The sequence below is a fragment of the Podarcis muralis genome, chromosome 14, assembly GCF_964188315.1.
Source record: "Podarcis muralis chromosome 14, rPodMur119.hap1.1, whole genome shotgun sequence".
Classification (NCBI taxonomy): Eukaryota; Metazoa; Chordata; class Lepidosauria; order Squamata; family Lacertidae; genus Podarcis; species Podarcis muralis.
In genome coordinates this window covers 1,013,500-1,032,821 of record NC_135668.1, presented here as the reverse complement: position 1 = coordinate 1,032,821, position 19,322 = coordinate 1,013,500, and the positions used below count along the sequence as shown (strand labels likewise).

The 19,322-nt window shown below is 43.5% G+C and overlaps 1 protein-coding gene across 3 annotated transcripts in view; it reads right to left on the bottom strand.

Moving 5' to 3' along the window:
• The window catches only part of CIB2 (calcium and integrin binding family member 2), a 53,923-nt gene that overhangs the window by 1,334 nt on the left and 33,267 nt on the right, over window positions 1-19,322 (bottom strand). For all 3 annotated transcript variants that reach the window (XM_028705900.2, XM_077918404.1, XM_028705901.2), the window contains 3 exons: window positions 15,433-15,544; window positions 7,407-7,554; window positions 5,231-5,426 (listed from right to left, as the gene is read on the bottom strand). In XM_028705900.2, coding sequence (XP_028561733.1) covers window positions 5,231-5,426; window positions 7,407-7,554; window positions 15,433-15,544 — 456 coding nt within the window. The remainder of the gene's footprint in view (window positions 1-5,230; window positions 5,427-7,406; window positions 7,555-15,432; window positions 15,545-19,322) is intronic.

Here is a 19,322-nt window from a genome sequence, read left to right as displayed (position 1 = left end):
CGCCTTGAATTGTACAGTGGTACCTTGGGTTAAGTACTTAATTTGTTCCGGAGGTCTGTAACTGTTCTTAATTCGTTCCGGAGGTCTGTAACTGAAGCACCTCCTGCTGCCGCCGCGCCACCAGAGCATACTTTTCTGTTCTCATCCTGAAGCAAAGTTCTTAACCTGAAGCACTATTTCTGGGTTAGCGGAGTCTGTAACCTGAAGTGTATGTAGCCTGAAGCGTATGTAACCTGAGGTACCGCTGTACATGAAAGCAAACCGGAGACTGGTAAAGATCATAGAACCATAGAATTCTGTTGTTGTTTGAATTTATATACCACCCTATACCTGGAGGTCTGAGGGTGGTTCACAGAATTCTAGAATTCTAGAGTTGGAAGGGACCCCGAGGATCATCTAGCCCAACCCCAGCTGTACCAGGTGGGAATTGAACCTGCAACCTTGGCGTTATCAGAGGAGCTGGTGTCAGTCAGTAACTTGGCTGTGCCACTTTCTGCACTGGCTAAAATAGCTTCCAAGGGCAACCACATAGCCATGCAATGCAGTAATCAAGCCAGGTTGCTATCAGGGGCTCAGATAACCCTGGGCAAGGCACTGTCGGTCTCTGTTGAAGCTATTGCTGCACCACCTGTACCAATCCATACAGATCTGTTTTTAAAAAAATAAAAAAGAGTTTTAGCTTCCACAATGATTTATAAAACAATTTCCTGTGGGAAATGTAACCAGTCTTGTAGAACAGAACACTTAAGCCATGGCCAGCTCTGAGTGCTAATGGGTCCATTAAAATACAAGCAGCCTCAAAATGATAACATTTTTTAAAGTGAAATAAACCTACAGGGATCAAATTTTCTGAACCAGCCACTGCCTCAGCCATTTACAACTTATTCCTACTTCTGGACTCTGTCCAGCACAGACAATTTCCTCTGTCCTGGCCAGCTATTAGAGCAGAGGGGTGGGTTGTCGCTGGAGTTTTTTTTTAAGTTTTCCTCTTCCGCGCTTATAGGGAAGGGCTGCAGCTCCAGGGGTGCAGCATCTGCTTTGCATGCAGAAGGTCTTGGGTTCAATCCCTGGACTTTAAACGTCTCCCATCTGAAATCTTGGAGAACTGCTGCCAGTCTGGGGAGGTCATACGGAGCTAGACAGACCAATTATTTCATTGTTGTTTTATAGTCCCTGTGGCCTGTTGTCCACTGTGGATATGGCCAAAATCTGGATTTCCTGCATTGAGCTGGGTTGGGGGTGAACTAGATGATTTACCAGATCCCTCCAGCACTTCTATGCATATCTGCTTTTGCAAAACAAAAGAAAAACAAAAAAGATTTCAAAGAGTGAAATCCTTTTGAAAATATGCACGTAAGAACTTGAAACAGAGAGGCAATCATGATCTGGTAAGTTCCCTGTGCAGTATAAACAAAGGCAGCCCAGATGTAGTGAGATGAAGCTGACTAATATTACAAGGAGTAATGAAAGTAACAATATACAGAAGCAGCAGGACAGTAACTCAAAGATACTGGGTTCCTCTGGCGCCAACTCTTCCTCTTTTATGGAGTAATTTAAAACCCTCTGGGATTGCTGTCATTCTCAGGGATAGCGTGCACTTAGGGGGGAGGGATTATAAAGGCCAGTCCAATATTTTGGATGCAAAAGACCAACATATCCACATTTAAAGCACATTTAACACGGCTCCCCCACCACAGAGAAAGATTCTTGGGAAGTGTAGTTTACCCCTCACTGGGTTACAATTCCCAGCATCCTTAGCAAGCTACAGTTCCCAGGATTCTTTGGGAGACAGCATGTGCTTTAAAAGTGTGTTTAGAATGATTTGATCAACTCTGCCTAGTCAAGCTATCTGTCCAGATTGCGACCCAGAGCCCCTGTGCCAGAAGGCCTACATTTCACAAGCAGCTGGGGGGGGGGCAGCAGGTGTTTGGACAGCGCCCCTTTAAAGTGCAGAAGGGGGTTGGCAGGAGGCTCGCAGGATTGAATCCATGTACCCCAAATGTCTCTGCACACAGAGGCGGCCAATCTAGAACTCTTCACCCTGCCATTTACAGGAATTATCTGCTGTTTCCAAAGTTCAATGGTGAGTGTGGATCCTTATGTCGTCAAACCAACATTCTTGCATGTAATGCAATGGTTTCATCTTTTTATAATTGTACATTATACTATTGTAACCCATCCTAGGACCTCTAGATAGATAATGACAGGAAGACAGAGAGAAGGCAACAATGAATTTAACACAATGAAGTTAGAGCAGTGTTTCCCAACCGGTGTTCCGCGGCACACGAGTGTGCCGTGAGACGTTGCCTCGTGTGCCGCGAGATGCCTGGAGGGAGGCGGGCGAGTCGGGCGGCGAGAGGCGGGGCGGCGGCGGCGAGGAGAGGCCGCGCCTCCTGCTGTTGCCTGGCGCTCCTCCTCGCAGCCGGAAGCGCTGCCTGGGCGCCTCCGCGCGACTCTGCCTCGCTGGGTTTGGTCTCCCAGCAGAGACGGGTCACACGCGCCCCTCCCTCCCTCCCTCAGCCTGTGCGGAGGGAAAGCCAGAGAGAGGCATCGCTCCTGCGCGGCGGGAGAGGGAGCAGCCGGAGCGATGCCCCAAACGAACGCATGGGACCGGAGGGGAAATCCTCTCCGAGGCGGATTGAGCGCAGCTGAGAGAAGCCTTTCGAGGAGCTGCCGTGTCCCCTGGAAACCCCCTTCCCAGCTCTGCCTCAGCCGCCGCCGCCTCAGTTGCCGCCGTCCCTCAGTCCCTCGCTCTGCTGCCTCCTCCCACCCCCAAAGCTTGGAGGTTCCCCAGCAAGGGGGAGGGAAAAAACTTTCACTTTTGTGCGTCCCTCCCGGCGTGACGCTGCGCGCTGACGTCACGGGGCGGGGCTTTAATGGTGGTGTGCCGCGAGATTTTTTTTCAGTAAACAGGTGTGCCGTTGCCCAAAAACATTTGGGAAACACTGAGTTAGAGTGCTTTCTCCTCCACCCCAATCCTCATCCCATCTCCTTCCATGACTATTTGTTTAATTTACATAGTGCCTTCTGGGCATTGCATCGAGGAAGTTCATTGTTTTAAAGAAGGTCCAGCCATTTAATTTAATTTAATAAACATGAATGATGCAAAGCAAGCGAAAGGGGAAGAATCAAATGAGCAAGTTTGGTGATCAGGGTCACTGCATGAGACAGTTCTGGAAAAGGGCAATTAGTCCCAGCTAGATGGGTGGAGGAATTCTCACAGGCTCAAATTAGAGTCAATAATCCTAAGGCTGATCAATCAATAGTTTGATTCAACATAAGGTGCCTTCCTATGATTGGTAGGTCTGTATTTCAATCCCAAAGCCCCCTGGAACTGTAGTTCAGTGGAAAGTTGAGTGAATTCCAGAAAGAAGCCTTGCAGCCCCCCAACAAATAAAAAAATAAATAAAAATTGTGGTTCTTTGGGTGAATTAAGTTAAAATTTATCAACGTAGATGTGCTACAACTTTCTTGTTTAGTAATGAGCCTAGTCGTTACCACTTAAAAGCAAGTCAAATCAAATATACAAGGGAGCTTTCTTCTTTAAAAAAAAAGTATCATAATCCGATTGGTGATTCTGTTTAATCATACAGTTAGAATATTTAACTTTTATTTTATATGAATATCTTTCTGTTTTTAGTGTATATTCAATGTATGTTACGTAACTCCTAAAATAAGTATCTGTTCCGGTAATGCTGACTATTTCAGTTCCAAAAAGGGAGAGAAGGTGGTATTTGAACCACAGCATTTGATTCATCAATCCTAATTTAATTAATTTTTTTCAACCCAATATACCACTTAAGCAGTAGGAACTGTTTGGGAAAAGGCTGTGCTGAAACTCTGAATCTTGTTATACCTGTAATTGAATTCCCCCATTAAGCAAATCCCAAATGAGAAAGAACCCAAACTCCGGTCTTTTGCTGCTACCTCTTGAGCAGTCCTTTCTAGTGGGTGGGTGTGGGTGTGCGCAGGCATGTGCATGTGCTGCTGCCCCATTGCAGTGATGCTAAATTCCTGGATTTCTTACCTTCACCTCGCAGGAGTAAAACCCTATCTTCAAAAGGAACTTGCAAGTTCCATCTGGAGATATCTGAGCGGTGGCTTTATCCTTTTCCTGTCTCTAGAGTGTTGTGGGGCAGAATGCAGCCAAAGGTCTGTAGCCACCATTCTGTGTCCACTCGTGCAAGAACACTAGCAGATGGGTGAGTGTTAATGTTGTGCAAAGAGGAATTCAGTACAGCCATTGCATTAGGTTAAACCCATTGAACAACCCTTTTCATGATCTATGGCACCACAAAATTGCCAGCAACTTGCTTATGGTAGGTGTTCTCTTGCTCAGCTACATTCCACTGGTGCAAAGCATTTCACCGACACAGTAAGTACAACTGCTAAGTGATTTTAACTTGGCGCTACCGCTACATTGGCTACAACCCAGTATCTTCAGGATCCTGACTGCACCTTCCTTTATGCTCTGCTCCTCCTCTCCACACATCTGCAAACAAGCAATGCCCTCATCCCATCCTGAAAGGAAAGCCTGCTCCCATTTGAATCATGGGGAAAGCTGTGGAAAGAAAATTTAAAATTCACGGCATGTAGTTCGCTAAAAGAAAACTATATGAAAATGATGTATAGATGGTGTTTAACACCTGTAAAACTTGCTAATATGTATAAAAACTCATCTAACTTATGTTGGAAATGTAAAGAAAAAGAAGGTACATTTTTTCATATGTGGTGGACATGCAAAAAGGTAAAAGGCTTCTGGGAAATGATATACAATGAAATGAAAAAAATGTTTAAAAATATTAGGAGATGAAGTGCCAAAGAAGCAAAAGAGACTATTTATGTAGGCAACCACAGCTGCCAGAATGCTACTTGCCCAGAAGTGGAAAGAAGAGGATGTCCCAATGAAAGAAGAATGGAAGACTAAGATGATAGACTATACCGAAATGGCAAAATTAACCGTGAAGATCAGGCACCAAGATGAAGGAAAATTTAATCAAGAATGGGGGGAAACTACAGAGTATTTTAAAGAACACTGTAAAAATGTTGAAACATTAGCAGGGTGGTTGTAGCATTTATGAACTAAAGGTAAAATTAGGATGTGAAAATGAATTTGAAATTAAGTGAAGAAAAATAGTTATATGCAAAGAGAATAAAGGGGAAAATGGAAACTGGTGGGTGAGGGGAAGTCAATCAATTCTGGGAGCATTGCAAATGCTTATACATGTACCTGAGGAAATCAGGTGCTTTGGAAATCATGTTTTCAAAATCAGAAAATCCAAGCTTGCCATCACCGTCCATATCCGCTTCGTCGATCACTTTTTCGCAGACCAAGCTCACCTCTTCCTCTGTCAGCTCTTCTTTTGTCAAATTGTTGAGGGTTTTTTCCAGATCAGATTTACAAATGAAGTTGTCTGTGTTAAAATCTGGGCAAGCAAAGATGGGAGAAAACAGGTGGTCGATATGCCTCTTCTCCAAGGACACCGTAAGCCCAAAGGGAACCCCTGTTTTGGGCTCGGGTGGCGGTTAGGCATTGGAATAATGTGTTGTGGTGTCGAAGGGCTAGGTGTGGCCATCGCCTGCGCCTTCAATTTTTGGGTATTCCGTTAAAGGAATCCGGTGGTCGTGTATTCTGTCTGATGCTTGCGTGGTGGGAGGCCATGGCACGACCCTCGGTGACATCAGGGGAGAGCCTATAGTTGGATTAGCATCAACAGGCTCCACCTACTGGTGAATAAACCCCCCTTGTTTTTTAGACTCACCCCTCTCTGAGTGGGTGGAGTCAGATGACGTAATCCAATGCCTAAGCCAATACCTTTTCACTTGCTGTAATCAATAAAGTTGTGGCCTTTTCTTGCCCATTAACCTTATATCACGTGTCCTTGTGTTTCATTCCACTGCTCGGGGTACGGGTCCTCAAACCACAACCCCTGGATGGCAGGTGACTAAAGGATGTGTGAACGTTATCTCAGTCAGGAATATCAGAAGAGCTCTGCTGGACTGAACCATTCATCCAGAATCCTGCCAACAAGATACCTCCCACCAATGGGGACTGTTTGTCCCCCAGCAACTGGAATTGAGAAGTGGCATGAAGGTCCCACTCTTAGCCATCACGATTCATGGGTCACATCCAGATCATAATTCAAATCAAATTTAAAGCACATGGGCTTGGGAACCATAGTTTGCCCCCTCACAGCTACAGTTCCCAGGATGCCTGGAGGAAGCCATGTGTGTTGTGGCTGTGGCCACAGTTCAGAGCTGAGGAGAGACCATGACTTCACCTGCTTCCTGCCCCTGTTCACGGCTCCTCATCTGCTTCACGGCCAGGGGAAGGCTCAGGTCTGTGGACCAGAAGACTTTACAGCACGGGGGGGGGGGGGGGGGTTCCACAGAGTTTAGAGCTACAGGGGCAACTTTTCCAAGTAACCATTAAGTGACCAATACAGTCCTCCCCAGTTCCACTTTACAAAACAGCAGGCCAAGGGGGCGAATTCGGCAGGTGTTGGCTGCTCTACACCAGGTGCTTGCCGATTAATCTTGCAAATGCATAAGAGAAGGGCAATTAAAAGGCCATTGCATTGATTTGTTTTATTGTCTTTGGCCCAAGAAGCAGGATTAGCATCAGCCCTATTTAATTATAGAGCTGCAGAATGACATTTAGCATGTTGGGTAATTGTCAGTAAAACAGTCGGCATGGATTTATTTGCAAAAGCTCTGGCATCTGGTAGGTCATTCTGAAATAAAGAAAATAAATCAGAAAGCGTTTTTTAAAAAATATCGGGCCCCCACCTCACCCAAAAAACGCTTTGGTGAAATTTAAAAGCAGCTGTTATACTAAATCAATTATATTTCAAAGTTTTGTTTTTTTAAAAAAAAAATGCAGTTGTTCCATAAGGCAAGAGTGAATGCACCATTTCCAACTACACAGCACCCCCAGGAAGCTGAGGGAATCATAGAGTTGGAAGGGACCCTTGAGGGTCATCTAGTCCAACCCCTGCCATGCAGTTTACCCATGAGATCGCCTTACTTCACATATGCCCCTTCAGCTGCTTCAATCTGTAGAACTGCCAGAGGTGTCACATAATATTCATGCCGCATTGTAAAAAAATCTGTATCTTAGTGTGGCAGAACCTATACTTTGGAACTCCCTGTCTATTGACCTCAGCCTTCACTGAACTCTTTCTGCGCCTGCTAAAATCTTTTTGTGTAGACAAGCCTACGCTGATATGTAGAACTTTGTTGTGTGCTTTAATCTGTTTCTAATTTATTACTTACTTATTTATTACATTTTTATTTACAATTAAGCAATGTATAAATTTTATTAAATATAAATCTGAAATGGACCAAAACAAAATTCCATTCCCTTCTGGTCGATGTTCTAACACAATGCCAATTCCTCTCCTTACCATAGACCTTGAAGGCGTAGATTGCTTTGAGCTCTCGAGGGGCCGTTTCGCTGAGTACAGAGAACATGTCAACAAAGTCATTGAAGCTGAGGCTCCCCTCGTCATCGTCAGAAAAGGAGTGGACAATCCTCTCCCGGAAGGGGTTCTCCTGCAGACAGACAGAATGCATGAGCAACTTGCAGATTTGCTTCTCTTTTAAAAAGAAACCCCAAAAGGCAGCACTTTAGCTGAAACACTCCTTTAAAAGTCTCTCTGTATCACCCAAAACAAGTGTACAACCAGGGCTTTTTTCCCAGGGGGCACTCAAGGGTACGCAGTACCAGCACCTCTTTTTTGTTGTTAAGAAAGTGCAGCACTTACGGTTACAACTTCATGCTGAGTACCGGGACCTATTTTTCTAGGGGAAAAAACACTGTGTACAACCTAATACAAAATCCCAATTATAAGTACACAAGAGATCTGGTGAAAAGTCCATTTCAACGCTGCGTTTTTCTCAAGCTCCTGCAAATCACTGGTGCTTTTCAACTCCTGAGGAATGACTAGTTGCTCCCAACTACTCGAAAGTATAGACTCTCTGTCTCCCAACCCTCGGCTTGTGACTTCAGTGCCCAGATTGGCCTTGTTTTCCCACAAAATACATTATCTGGACTAAACTTGGAGGACAAACCCGAAATCTGTCAGAGGGCAGCAATGGACACCACCTCTAACCACACTGGGAAATATCTTTGTGAACTTATAATTAAGCATAACCTTTTGTTATGCAATGGGCATGGTCAAGGGGATCAAGAGGGTTATTTTACTTTTTTTAAAAAAAAATTTTTATTAAGTTTTCCATTTAACAATCCAATCATATCACATTAGTTAATCCGAATACATATTATAAAATCCAAATATTTTGCCGAATTTTAAATTTTTTTGTTGGGGGTACCCATGCTTCGAGTTCAGTAAGGATCCAATCATCTCATATTTCTGCTGCTTTAATATTCACAAGTCCCATCTTCCAATCTTCTTGTTGTTATCGTTTTACTTCTTAATAACCTCTGAGTTGTTTCCACAGGCGCGTTGAAGCAAGCATTATTATGTTTCTGTGTGGACTTTCACGCTGATCCAAAAGTCCTATTTGAGCGGCAGGCGCCATTTTGACAGTTCCGATGAAATAAAGTCTAAGCGTCTGCTCATTAATTTTCCCAGACCAGTTGCTCCATAAATCAGCCTTTCCAGGGGAGTTTTTGCCAAATCAGACGTACAATCCAAACATGATAACAGAACAGTGGCTCGCCTCCCCCTTTGACTGTTATTTTACTTTTATCTCCCCCAGAGGCTTTACTAGCACTACTAGGATAGATTATATCCTAACATCCAATAATGTGCCAATTGACTGAGACACCTTTAGGATAATTCCCAGAGCTGAAAGTGACCACTTTCCACTTGAGTTATCTCTGACATCATTCGTTTCTCCTGCCTTTCCTAAATTATTGGATGAAACAGAATATCTGATACTTGGAAAGAGGAGGTTAAAATGGAATGCACAGGTCCAAGAAAAAATGGTTCAGATCCTGGATTTCATGAATTTGCTTTATTAAAGGGGGAAATGTTGTTAGAAACAGGAAACATAATCAGACTTTATTAGAACATAATCAACCAAATGCGCCCACTGATGTCCACAGCTAGTGAGTAAAAAATAAAAAGTTTCAAAGACAGACTTGGTTTGATAAGGAATGTCAGAATAGCAAAAAATGCCTATCTTAGAAAATTGAAGTTAAAACATGACAAGCACAATCTTGCTCTACAAGCTGAGGTAGCCCAATTATGATACAATTATAAATTATTACTTAAAAACAAGAAACAAATATATTATGAGCAACAGTGGAAAGCATTGGGAGATGCAGCACTTCAAAAGAACTCACAAAAATTTTGGCATCTCGTTGCCCAAGGTACAAATGGGCTGGGCTACTCGTTAGAAGTATCTGTTCAAGGAAAGGATTGGGTGACATATTTTACAGGAATATACAGCCCCCGCTCTGACTCATCCTCACAAGTTTACTATACTCAGTTATTAGAACTGCCAGAATGGCCAGACGTCACACCCAATCAGATTAAGAGGCTAATCGTAAGCCAACTAGCCAATAAAGCTCCAGGAGAAGACATGGTCCCAATGGAGATCTATAAGATAAGACCGGATTTCTCGTCACCCATTTTTGCAAAACTGTTTTCATACATTAACAGCTCAGGTCGCATACCAGAAGGGTGGAAGCTGAGTATAATTGCCCCAATATATAAGGAGAAGAAGAAGAGTTTGGATTTGATATCCCGCCTTTCACTCCCTTTAAGAAGTCTCAAGGCGGCACACATTCTCCTTTCCCTTCCTCCCCCACAACAAACACTCTGTGAGGTGAGTGGGGCTGAGAGACTTCAAAGAAGTGTGACTAGCCCAAGGTCACCCAGCAGCTGCAGGTGGAGGAGCGGAGACGTGAACCCGGTTCCCCAGATTACGAGACTACTGCTCTTAACCACTACACCACACTGGCTGATGGTGATAAGAAAAATCCTGCCAATTATAGACCCATTAGTTTGTTAGATGTAGCCTCTAAACTATATGCCAGGCTCCTTCTTGGGAGACTGGAAGAATGGGCAGATACAAATAAGGTGATATCTGAAGCCCAGACAGGTTTCCAAAGAGGGAAATCCACATAGGACCAGTGCTTTCTGCTATGTAAATACATCCATAATTTGAAGCAAAAACTATATGTTGCTTTTATCGATCTAAAGTCAGCTTTTGATACGGTTCCTAGACATGCATTGTGGCAGAAATTAGAAAAGACAAATATAGACCGTCATCTATTTATTTCTCATCAAAACATTATATACTGACACATCAATACAAGTAAAGGTGGATCTGGCCTGCCATCTTACTACTAGAATTAAGACCATTACTGGAGTCAAACAGGGATGCATTTTGGTGCCTTTCTTGTTTAATTTTTATATTAATGACATGGTTAAAGAACTGGAGGGCCTACGGTTTGCCCCTGTCACAATTCTCAACCAAAAATTCTCAGTCTTAATGTATGCTGATGACCTAGTACTTGTATCTAGAACCCAGGTAGGCCTGAGATGGCTGCTTGCGAAATTAAGTTCATATTGCACGAGGAATGCTTTATCTATAAAATGCGATAAGACACAGGTCATTGTATTTGGGAAGCGCCCTAAAAAGCATGTTTGGTACCTGGATGAACACATTATAAACCAAGTAAAAACGTTTAAATATCTGGGATTGATTTATTCAGAAACAGCATCTTGGAATATACAGCTCTCCAATATTAAATTTGCAAGCCTTTAAATCAGCAAAAGCTATTTTGAAATTCGCTGTTTGTAAAGGTGGAAATCTGCTTAACCCAGCTCTATCTGTGTATAAAGCCAAATCAATGGTCCAGATTTTATATGGTGAAGAGGTTTGGGGTACCTCAAAGGTCTCTGGTTTGGAACCCCCACAGAATTATTTTTAAGAGTCCTTTTAGGTTTACCCAGAGACATGCAATCTGCCATGGTCAGGTTGGAGACTCGCATGTTGAGCATAGAGAGCCAAATAAATAAAAGAATCCTCTGCTACTGGTTTAATATTCAACAGATGGACAACACTAGGCTACCAAAAAAATGCCCGATTGAGCTCTCAAATGGATTACCCCTTAAAAACTGGGTACATCACGCTGCCCAACTGATGGGCAAATATGACCTCTCAGTGACTGAGATCAAATAACTTCCCTTATATTCCCAGAAAAACATTTTTAAATGACCCATAAGGGCAGTGGCAATTAAAAACAACCTAAACTCTATGTACACATCCACATGCACCCCATTATATTTTAAACTTAGAGAGGCCCATGAACAAACACCTTATTTCAATGAACTGACTTTTGTACAACTTCGGAAAGCTTTTACAGAGTTACGATTAAATACAATAAACTCTGCTTATAGAGATGGGAGACACAGAGGCATACCAACAAACAAACGTGTTTGCATTAGGGGATGTCCTGAAGTAGAGGACCTTATACATTATATCTTGCACTGCCCCTTATATAATGAAGCAAGAGAATGATTTTTAGCACTATAATGACAAGCTCCCCTGGCCAGAACCCCTCTGACATGATTTTATATCTGCTCGCAGACATAGATAAGTATGTGACCTGGCCTGTAGCACTCTTTGCAATCGCCGCTAGGAAAATTAGAGCAAATTATATAGCCAAGATAGCCACCAACTGTAAAGGAGATGAATTTATTTGACCCTACCTACAATTAATTTGACCCTACAAGCTAAAGGGACGCGGGTCATGCTGTGGGTTAAACCACAGAGCCTAGGACTTGCCGATCAGAAGGTCAGTGGTTCGAATCCCCACGATGGGGTGAGCTCCCGTTTTCTCAGTCCCAGCTCCTGCCAACATAGCAGTTCAAAAGCACGTCAAAGTGCAAGTAGATAAATAGGTACAACTCCGGCGGGAAGGTACACAGCGTTTCCGTGCGCTGCTCTGGTTCGCTAGAAGTGGCTTAGTCATGCTGGCCACATGACCCGGAAGCTGTACGCTGGCTCCCTCGGCCAGTAAAGCGAGATAAGCGCCGCAACCCCAGAGTCGGCCACGACTGTACCTAATGGTCAGGGGTCCCTTTACATCAAGATATATTCTATCTTTATCACCAAACTCCGAATATAATTGCATACTGTATTAACATTATTTTTAATATATTAGTGGACATGTGGTGATTTTAGCCTATAAATTTGTTCAAAGTCTTAACCTGTATATTAAGGTACTTCTATAGCTCTGTTTAGAGTAGGTAATGTTTTGATAATATAAATGTTTTAAGCTTTTTGTATTAATTCAGCATATTTCCTTTTAACTGTTGAATGATTCTGTGTACATTGCAGTATCCTTTGGCTATGTGCAATAGAACTGACTGACTGACTAGTTGCACAGGTAAAGCTGCAAATGTCAGATGGCTGGAGCCTCTAAGTTAACCGGTGGGAAATAAGCGGGAAAGTAGAGCTGCAAGAATGGATAAGCTTTTCCAGGCTGGGGGCTTGAGGTTCCTACCCATGTCCCAGGGCTTCCCCTTCAAGACTTCCCAAGTGGTAGGACCAGGAGCAGCCTGCTAATGGCACAGGTGCCCCGGGTGAAAGCCCAGTGGTTCATGGGAGATGTACTTTTCAGCACAGCAGGGTAGGGACTGACTTCATTCTCCCCAGGCAACCCCATCCCTACTCTTACTACCACCCAGGACGTCAGGAAGGGAAACAGTGTTTTGGCCAGTAGAGGGGCTGGGAAGGAGTTTGTTCAGAGGGCTAGAGAAAGCAGGCAGGGAGGGCAGCGGGGAGCCGGGATTTTGTGAAGCCTGTCTCACCAAAGCTTACATCCCAGCCCAAGTTGGAAAAGCAGTGTATCATGGGAAGCTGCCTTCTGCTGACTCAGATAGTTTGCACATCACTCTCAGTCCCGTCTGCACTGACGGCCACAGTTTTCCAAGGTTTCAGGAAGAAATCTCCTAGTCCTACCTGGAGGAGTTAGGAATTCAACTGGAGACCTTTGGCCTGCAAAGTCTGTGCTCTCTCTCTCCTTCTCCTAGAAGGTGGATGAGCCCCATCTGCCCCTCACTTCCCTCCACAGCACGGGCAGAAACTGCCTTCTTGACCGTTGGACCCACTCTTGGTCTCATCTACTCAGTCCGCCAGTTCCAGCAACACAGGAAGCTCCCTTATACAAAGTCAGGCCATTGGTCCATCTCCTTCAACACTGTTTACACTGACCGGGAGCAGCTCTTTTGGGTTTTAGGAAGGATATTTCCCGGCCCCTACCTGGAGATGCCTTGCACATGCCAAGAATGTTCCATACTGCTTCCTCTAAAGTGATGCCAATGTGGCCACACAAGGCACATTTCTTTTCTTGCAGTCCCTGTACACAAGTCCCCTGCCAGTCCACCGGGAGGATGGGCCAGGCTGGGACAAAAAAGTAAGACATGCCTTTCCATTGCAAAAAGCAGAGCAGAGCCATTTGCCGTCTCCCCCCATGCCCAGGTTGGAACGTGAGCAGCAGCCGTCTGAAGAGTTATTATCTGCACCCAGACATAACATCCTGGGCAAACCAGGACTTCAGCAGCCACTCTCTCCTTTCCACGCCCCTGCATTACCACCAACTGGTTTCTCTTACAGCTGAGTATATTGCCACAGGATCCAGTTACGGTGATGGCAGTTAGCAAAGTGATGAATTAAGGACACTCAGAAGCAGGTAATGAACCTAAATCATACCGCAGGGCTGCACTCTTATACCAGGGCCCCCCATGCGGTCTGCCAACAAATGTTATCTGGCCCTCAGGTGACCCTACCTAATTTTAATTGAAGTGCAGAGGAAAAATGCCCACAATTTCATTCATTTGGGGGAATTCCCCCCCCCCAAAAAAAGTTGAAAGAGTTGGAGAATATTGGGGTGCTCCAATGCATGCAGTGGCTACTCAAGAGGTCTGGATCATACAGTCAGGAACACCTGCATCCTGCTCTCCTGGGCCAAATTCCTCCCCTTCAGAGGGTGATGCCATGGATTCTGAGGAGCTGATGGAGTGGGATGGGGGAAGCAACACTCATGTCTGCTTGTGTGAGTTGCCAACCTGAGCTCCACTTCAAGGTGCGACCCTGAACTTGAACTCCTGCTGAAAACCCTCAACTGGCTGCCACCTCCACCTAGAACCCACCAGTGTGTGGGCCACTGGCTGAGTTCCTGAGCCAGGAAGACTCATCTAGACATACTGAGAAATGCAAGTAAACACTGTCTTCCAAATGGGGATGGACACGTGGCAGGCACCATGCCATTCATCATGCCAGGAGTTAGGCCACTCTTCTTCAGCCTGCAATAAATCATGGAAACCCTGAGTCCACCTTCCACGTGAAGGCACAGGTTCATACAAGCAGCACCTCCATGACATGCTGGCTTAAGCAGGTGACCACCACCTTGCTTAATAATAATAATAATAATAATAATTTGTAGCCCATCCATCTGACTGGGTTGCCCTTCCACAGGAGGCTGTTCCACAGGGTGGGCGCCACTACCAAGAAGGCCCTCTGCCTGCTTCCTTGCAACCTCACTACTTGCAGTGAGGGAACCGCCAGAAGATCCTTGGAGGTGGACCTCAGTGTCTAGGCTCCATATTGTATGTAGTGATCTCCCATTTTGCAATCTGATGAATTGGTACCTTTTTCTCCCCTCCACCTTCCTTTGTTCCATACTGAGCATACAAATATATCATATGGCAACTGATCATCCCAAAGCTTCCTTCAAAATGTGAAGCGTTAAAATTAACTCATCTGTTGACTCAACCCAATAATTTAGACTCCTGTATATAATGTCTTGAGTGGTCGATCACCCTGTGCATATATGAAGTTACAAGGCCATGGATATGATGTAAAGTAATCCTCAAGGTTGTGAGCAGGTCAAAGCAACCAAGCTGCAATGGCTCGAAAATAGACTCTGGATGAAGTCATGGATTGCCCTGGGAATCTATGGAAGAAGGGAGGCAGGGGGAGGTGGTATACCCATATAGCCAAATATGAAAACATTTTTAAAAAGAAAGAAGCTGAATTTACATGGAAGTGAGGAACCGATCTAAGCAAAGAAACAAAGCTCACAAGAAGTGCCTGTCTAGTCCCTCATACAGTTTTCACAGTTGTCAACCAGGTGGCCCTGAGAAGCCTACAAACAGGACCTGAGGACAACAGCCCTCTCCCCATTGGTAACTCCCAGGAAGAATGGGACAGCACATTTCCCCCCTCAAAAAGTTGGGCACCAGTTTGTTAAGGTTTGCTGGGGGTTGTAATTCTGTGAAGGTGAAAACTGCAGTGCCTGGAATTTTTTGAGAGAAAGAATCTGTTTCAAATCTGCTTTAAATGTATGGTGTGTATGCAACCTTACAGCCAAAGTCAGTCCCCCCAGTCAAAGATTTTGTGGGGTTGGGCTGCAGAAGAATGGCAGAATGGAGACATGAAAAGTAATACCTTTAGCTCTGGCATGTTCACTATAAGCTGCATAGGTAGTTTAACATCTGGATTCTTCGTATAGTCCATAGGTACCATGTTTGGTGCCAGTTCGTGGTAGCGGCCGTGCAACCTGTAAACAAGCACACAGACACAAACAGAACAACACACAGAAGAGGCTGTAAGGAACTGTTTCCATTCCACAGTGCAGACAGACTCAGGCAGACATGCTGCTCTAAAGCCCTCTTTTATTGCAAACAAAATAGGCTGGGGATTGAGCTGCTGAGTCTTCCTCTCAAAACAATTTCAGCTTAGCCCAAGACCAGGCATGCATGTTATACTGATCATCTCTGCAGAAGGTCTGATTGTTGAACTAGAGCAACGCGAGCAATGCATCCTCAAGAAGTCCCCGCTAGGAAAATGTACTAATAGCACTGCTTACTCTTCCAAGAGATGCTCACTTTTCTTGCAACCAAATCAGAAATAAGTTGCTGATTAATGGCACCACATATCTCTAGGGGGTTGCTGCTTTGGGGGGGGGGGGGAATTACTGTTTAATAGACCATGAGACAATTTCAGACCATGGTTTAGAACCTGCAAAAGGATAGGCACGGGTCTTGAAACAGTACACCTTCCTTTCCTCTTTTCCATAATTTGAATTCCTATTTGGGTCAGGAACAATTTGGGACACATTCTTTAAAGAGAAACTTTCAAGTCTAGCCTTTTGTTGTTATTGGCAAATAAATTTCTGGCAATCTGCAGATACCCCAATTGTGGTTTGTTCCAATTCCACACTAAACTGTGGAAAAGGAGTGGAACAAAGGGAAGTGTGGAGGAGCCCTGAGTGCAGATGACCCCTCAACCAGACAAGGGTGTCCCCTGTCCCTATTACTATTTATCTTGGTGTTGGAAATTCTGAATAGGAAAATAAGGAATGATTAAGTTATAAGAGGTATAGTATTAGGGAAAAAATCTTATAAATTGAGAGCTTACGCCAATGACCTTATCATTACTATGGAAAACCCGAAAGAAAGTTTACCAAAAGTGATTGAGGTGATAAAAGAATTTGGACAGGTGTCCGGTTTTAAAATTAACTGTAAAAAAAAAATGTTAGTTAAAAATATAGGGCCGGAGGAAAATAATGAATTTCAAAAAAATTACTGGATTGGAGGTGAAGAAGAAAGTCAAGTACTTAGGGATTTGGCTAATGGCAAAGAATATCAACCTATATCAGGATAATTCTGTAAAAACTTGGAATGAGATAAAAAGAAATTTGGAAATTTGGGGTGGACTACATCTTTCTTTTTGGGGAAGAATCTCCACAATTAAGATGAATGTCCTTCTGAAAATGATTTTTTCCCTCCAGACTATTCCGGTGTTAGGGAGAATGCGCTGCTTTAAGGACTGGCAAAGAGACATTTCAAAATTCACATGGCAAGGGAAAAGACCTAGGATTAAGCATGAGCTATTAATTGATGTTAAGGGGAGAGGGGTTTTTTCCTTGCCTGATCACAAATTGTATCACAATGCAGCATGCCTATCTTGGATCCGTGAATGGGTAGTACTGCAAAACACAGACCTGTTGGACATAGAGGGGTTTGACAGCCATTATGGTTGGCACACATACTTGGCTTATGACAAGGTAAAAGTCCACAAGGGTTTCTTGAATCATATGATAAGAAAACCCCTTTACAAAGTATGGACTAAATATAAAGCAAAACCCCTTGGTAGCTTTCCCCTATAGAAGCTTTTGCAGTTAGGAAAAAAAAATGAAAAAGAACTGGGGAACTTATAAAACCTTGCTGGAAGAAAAAATTAATAAATAAAGCCTAAAGAAATTTGAGGAGATCCAAACTCAACTAACTGATTGGCTCCAATATTCTCAACATAATGAAATATTTAGAAAAGACAAACAAAGGGGTTTTGCAGCAGAGTTATCAAGATAAGAGAAAGATTTAATCCAATTGAAATAAAAACTTTTATTCAAGATGTATAAACTCCTCCTTGATTGGAAAGTCAAGGAGGAGGAGGTAAAATCAGTTATGGTTCGATTGGCCCAGGATTTTGGCTATAATATCCAAATGGATGTGTGGGAAAGACTCTGGAAGGTAGACATAAAATTCACTGCATGTTATAGTCTGAAAGAAAATCTGATGAAAATGTTTTACCGATGGTACCTGACTCCAGCCAAATTAGCCAAAATGTATTAAAAAAATTGAATGTTTGCTGGAGGTTTAAGAAGTCAGAAGGTACAATGCTACATATGTAGTGGAACTGTGTGAAAGTTAGAGAATTCTGGGACATTATATATAATGAACTTTAAAAAAATCTTTAAATGTTCATTCAAAAACCCCAAAAACCTTCCTGTTGGGAATCATGTATAATGAGATCCCAAAAAAATTTAGAAGAATTTTCATGTATGCAACACCGGCAGCTAGAATTTTGATAGCAAAAAATTAGAAAGGAGAAGTGATACCCACCAAATTAGACTGGCAGGTGAAGATGATAGAATATATAGAACTAGCCAAAATGACAGGAAGTTTAAGAGATGATTCAAAACAAAGATTAAATAAAGAATGGAATGTCTTTCAAGAATATTTACAGATACATTGTAAAAACGTAAACGCTTTGATGAGTCTAGACTGAACCTTGCAGGACAATATGGAACACTAATAAATAAAGTGATAATTAAAATTAAGAAATGATAATACAAAGTGTGAAATCGAAAATGAAGCCTAGAAAACATTGTGGAATGAATGGAAATCAAAGGAACATGTGATTTTTTTGGGGGGGGGTTGTTCTTTGGTATTGTTACTGCATTGTTTTTTGTTGTTTTTATTGTTCGTTTGTTTTTAAAGTATTGTTTCGATAAAGTACCGCATTTTTTGCTCCATAAGACGCACTTTTTTCTTCCTAAAAAGTAAGGGAAAATGTCTGTGCGTCTTATGGAGCGAATGTGTGGTCCCTGGAGCCGAATTGCCCAGGGGCAAAAAGCAGATCGTGCTTTTTTTCCCTTCTTTTTTTTTTGAAAGAGGGAAGTGGATGTCGAAACAAAGCTGCTGATCGTTTGCCGACCGGGGAGAGAGATAAGGGACGCTAGAGATAAAGGAGTCTGCCTGGGAGGGGGGAGGTAAGGACAGGAAACTTGCAAAGTGGGGAAACAGGAAGACTAAAGCAATAAGGAGAGAAATTAGAAGAAAAGGGGAGCAAAAAACTGCTCCAGCTATGGAAAAGACCCTAAGGCAAACAAGAGGGAAGGGAGGGTTGAAAGGAAACAGCTAATCGGTGGGATCAGAAGAGAGATAAGGGATGCTAGCGGAGGCTGCCTGGCAGGGGGGAGGTAAAAACCCATGGATCCTCAGGATTTTTACATTGGATCACCTCAAATTCACCATCAGATCACATAACATGTCCATGGCTACATCCTGCACCAAAAAAATCACGCACCCACTGTTGCCTGGGGCCGCAATGGAGCAAAAACGTGGTTACAAAGTATGGATCCACATGGATCCTCAGGATTTTTCCATTAGGTCACCCCAAATTCACCATCAGATCACATGGCCACAGCAAGAACCACAAAAATCATACATTTACTGTTTCATTCAGAATATTTATTTTCTTGTCTTCCTCCTCTAAAAACTAGGTGCATCTTATGGTCAGCGAAAAATACAGTGTGTGTGTGTGTGAGAGAGAGAGAGAGAGAGAGAGAGAGGATGATCCCTCTGCCTACCCAGACAGGAAGTCCCTATCCCACTGTCAGTAGCTAACTTAAGTTCCATTCTGCCTCTTGATTGGTTGCTAGTCTTTCCAGCTCTCACTGGTTGCCGGGGAACCAGGAGGTGGACCCAGGGCCTGCTCATCTCAGCTGGTGCATATTGGGACTGGTAGGGTGAAAGGCAGGGAGACCAACA